General features: G+C 41.8%; 1 protein-coding gene across 1 annotated transcript in view; it reads left to right on the top strand.

Moving 5' to 3' along the window:
- Positions 1-2,500, top strand: part of alpha-Catr (alpha-catenin related) — a 240,067-nt gene that overhangs the window by 179,281 nt on the left and 58,286 nt on the right. Inside the window, exon 4 of the mRNA XM_076189691.1 lies at positions 1,113-1,304. Within this exon, the coding sequence (XP_076045806.1) occupies positions 1,113-1,304 (192 nt within the window). The remainder of the gene's footprint in view (positions 1-1,112; positions 1,305-2,500) is intronic.

Below are 2,500 nucleotides of genomic sequence, written 5' to 3'. Positions count from 1 at the left end.
TCCTCTTTTTCTTCCTATTACTCTTCTCCCTCCTACTCTTTCTCTTCTTCAATTTTCTCTTGTTCTTCCTTTTCCTCTTCTTCCTCTTCCTGTTCTTTCTCCTCCTCCTTTTTCTCTTGTTCTTCCTTTTCCTCTTCTTCCGCTTCCTGCTCTTTCTCCTCCTCCTTTTTCTCTTGTTCTTCTTTGTCCACTTCTTTTCCCTCCTCCTCTTTCTCTTCCTCATTTTTCTCTTGTTCTTCTTTTTCCTCTTCTTCTCCCTCCTTTTTCTCTTTTTCTTCCTTTTCCTCTTCTTCTCCCTCCTCCTCTTTCTCTTCCTCATTTTTCTCTTGTTCTTCCTTTTCCTCTTCTTCCTCTTCCTGCTCGTTCTCCTTCTTTTTCTCTTTTTCTTTTTCCTCTTTTTTTTCCCTCCTCCTCTTTCTCTTCCTCATTTTTCTCTTGTTCTTCCTTTTCCTCTTCTTCCTCCTCCTCCTCTTTTTCCTCCTCCTTTTTCTCTTGTTCTTCCTTTTCTTCTTCTTCCCCTCCTCTTCTTTTTCCTCCTCATTTTTCTCTTGTTCTTCCTTTTCCTCTCTTTCACCCTCCTCCTCTTTCTCTTCCTCCTTTTTCTCTTGTTCTTCCTTTTCCTCTTTCTCCCCCGCCTCCTCTTTCTCATTCTCTTCTTCTTCCTTCTTCCCCTCATCCTCTTCCTCTTTTTCTTCTTCCCACTCTTCCCCTCCTCCTCATCCTCTTTCTCTTTCTCCTCTCCTTCCTTTTCCTCTTTCTCCTCTCTTCCTCATCATTCCCTCTTCCTCCTCCTCCTCCTCCTCCTCCTCCTCCTCCTCTCTCCTTTCCCTCCTCCTCCTCCTCCTTTCTACTCTTCCTCCTCCTTTCTCTTCCTCCTCCTCCTCCTCCTCCTCCTCCTACCATCGTCATCCGTTCTCTCCCCTTCCCCTCCTTCTTCCATCCCTCTCCCTCCTCCCTATTTTGCAAATGACACGAATCCTCGCAAATGACATCCTCGAACTTCGCCCTTCTCCTTAACCATTAAAATCGCCTGGCGACAGCCGGATAATGCCCTCCCTGCCCACACAAGGCGATCGGAGGGGTCCACACTGACGCTGCCCTCCATCCTGCAGGTCTGCCTACGTCATCCGGAGTGCATGACGTCACGGGAGAACCGGGACACCGTTTTCTGTCAGATGCGGAGGGCGATGGACCTCATCCACTACGTGGTCAAGGATGGGGTGCTCGACTCGGTGCAAGCCCAGGGCGAGCAGAGGCTCAACGGCCAGAGCCCCATCGAAAGCCCGGGCTTCAAGACGAGAGAGGTGAGTATTTCTTCTTCTTCTTCTTCTTCTTCTTCTTCTTCTTCTTCTTCTTCTTCTTCTTCTTTCTAGTCACATCAATATGACTTTTCTTGGATTTTTTTTATTATGATTATCTTGGATGTAGGTCTTATAATGCATATTTTTCCTTGGACTTTTTTAAGAAAAATATTACTGTACTTAATTTTTATGAAAACTTGTACTTTTTTCTTGGATGTAGATTTTCTTTTTTGAATACAAAAAATACATTGCTTTCGTATGTGTTATTATTACTGGTACTATTGCTGATACTATTACTAGTACTATTGTATTACTGGTACCATTACTGGTACTATTACTGGTACTATTATTGGTACCATTACTGGTACTATCACTGGTACTATTATTGGTACCATTACTTGTACTATTATTGGTACAATTACTGGTACTATCACTGGTGATAATATTGGTACTATTATTGTTATTATTAATGGTACTATCACTGATACTATTATTGGTACTACAGTATTACTGGTTCTGTTACTAGTACTATCACTAGTACTATTATTGGTACTTTTGGTATTATTATTGGTACTATTACTGGTATTATCACTGGTACTATTACTGGTACTATTACTGGTACTATCACTGGCGCTATTACTGTATCACTGGTACTATTACTGGTACTATCACTGGTACTATCACTGGTACTATCACTGGCACTATTACTGGTACTATCACTGGTACTATTACTGGTACTATCACTGGTACTATCATTGGTACTATTTCTGGTACTGTTGCTTGTACTATTATTGCTGGTACTGGTATGGGACTGCTGCTGGTACAGATACTGGTACTATTACTCGCACTGGTAATGGTATTAATACTGGTACTGGTGATGTTTACTCACAAATTAATAATATAATAAAGAAATGAAAATAATAATAATAAGAGCAGGAGTTTGAATGAGTCATACAAAAAAAAAAATCAATATTTTGAACTCGTAGTCCTCCATTGTCCCAATAGATGGTGCCACACGACGCTCATTTCGTTTCTAAGGCCCTGTTCACACTAGCGATTTGAAACGCGCGGAAACCGCGGTGGTACCACATACGTACATATACCAAAGGCTTTTTCCCCTTACAAGGGAGGTAGCCAAAAAACAAAGGCATAAAATCCACTCCCACCCATTTCATCCCCCACATACTCCACTCCCATTT

Source organism: Oratosquilla oratoria, chromosome 9 (assembly GCF_046742065.1).
Source record: "Oratosquilla oratoria isolate Oo_2021 chromosome 9, ASM4674206v1, whole genome shotgun sequence".
In the NCBI taxonomy this organism is placed as follows: domain Eukaryota; kingdom Metazoa; phylum Arthropoda; class Malacostraca; order Stomatopoda; family Squillidae; genus Oratosquilla; species Oratosquilla oratoria.
The sequence above is the reverse complement of the archived record's forward strand: the minus strand, read 5'-3'. Positions and strand labels throughout refer to the sequence as shown.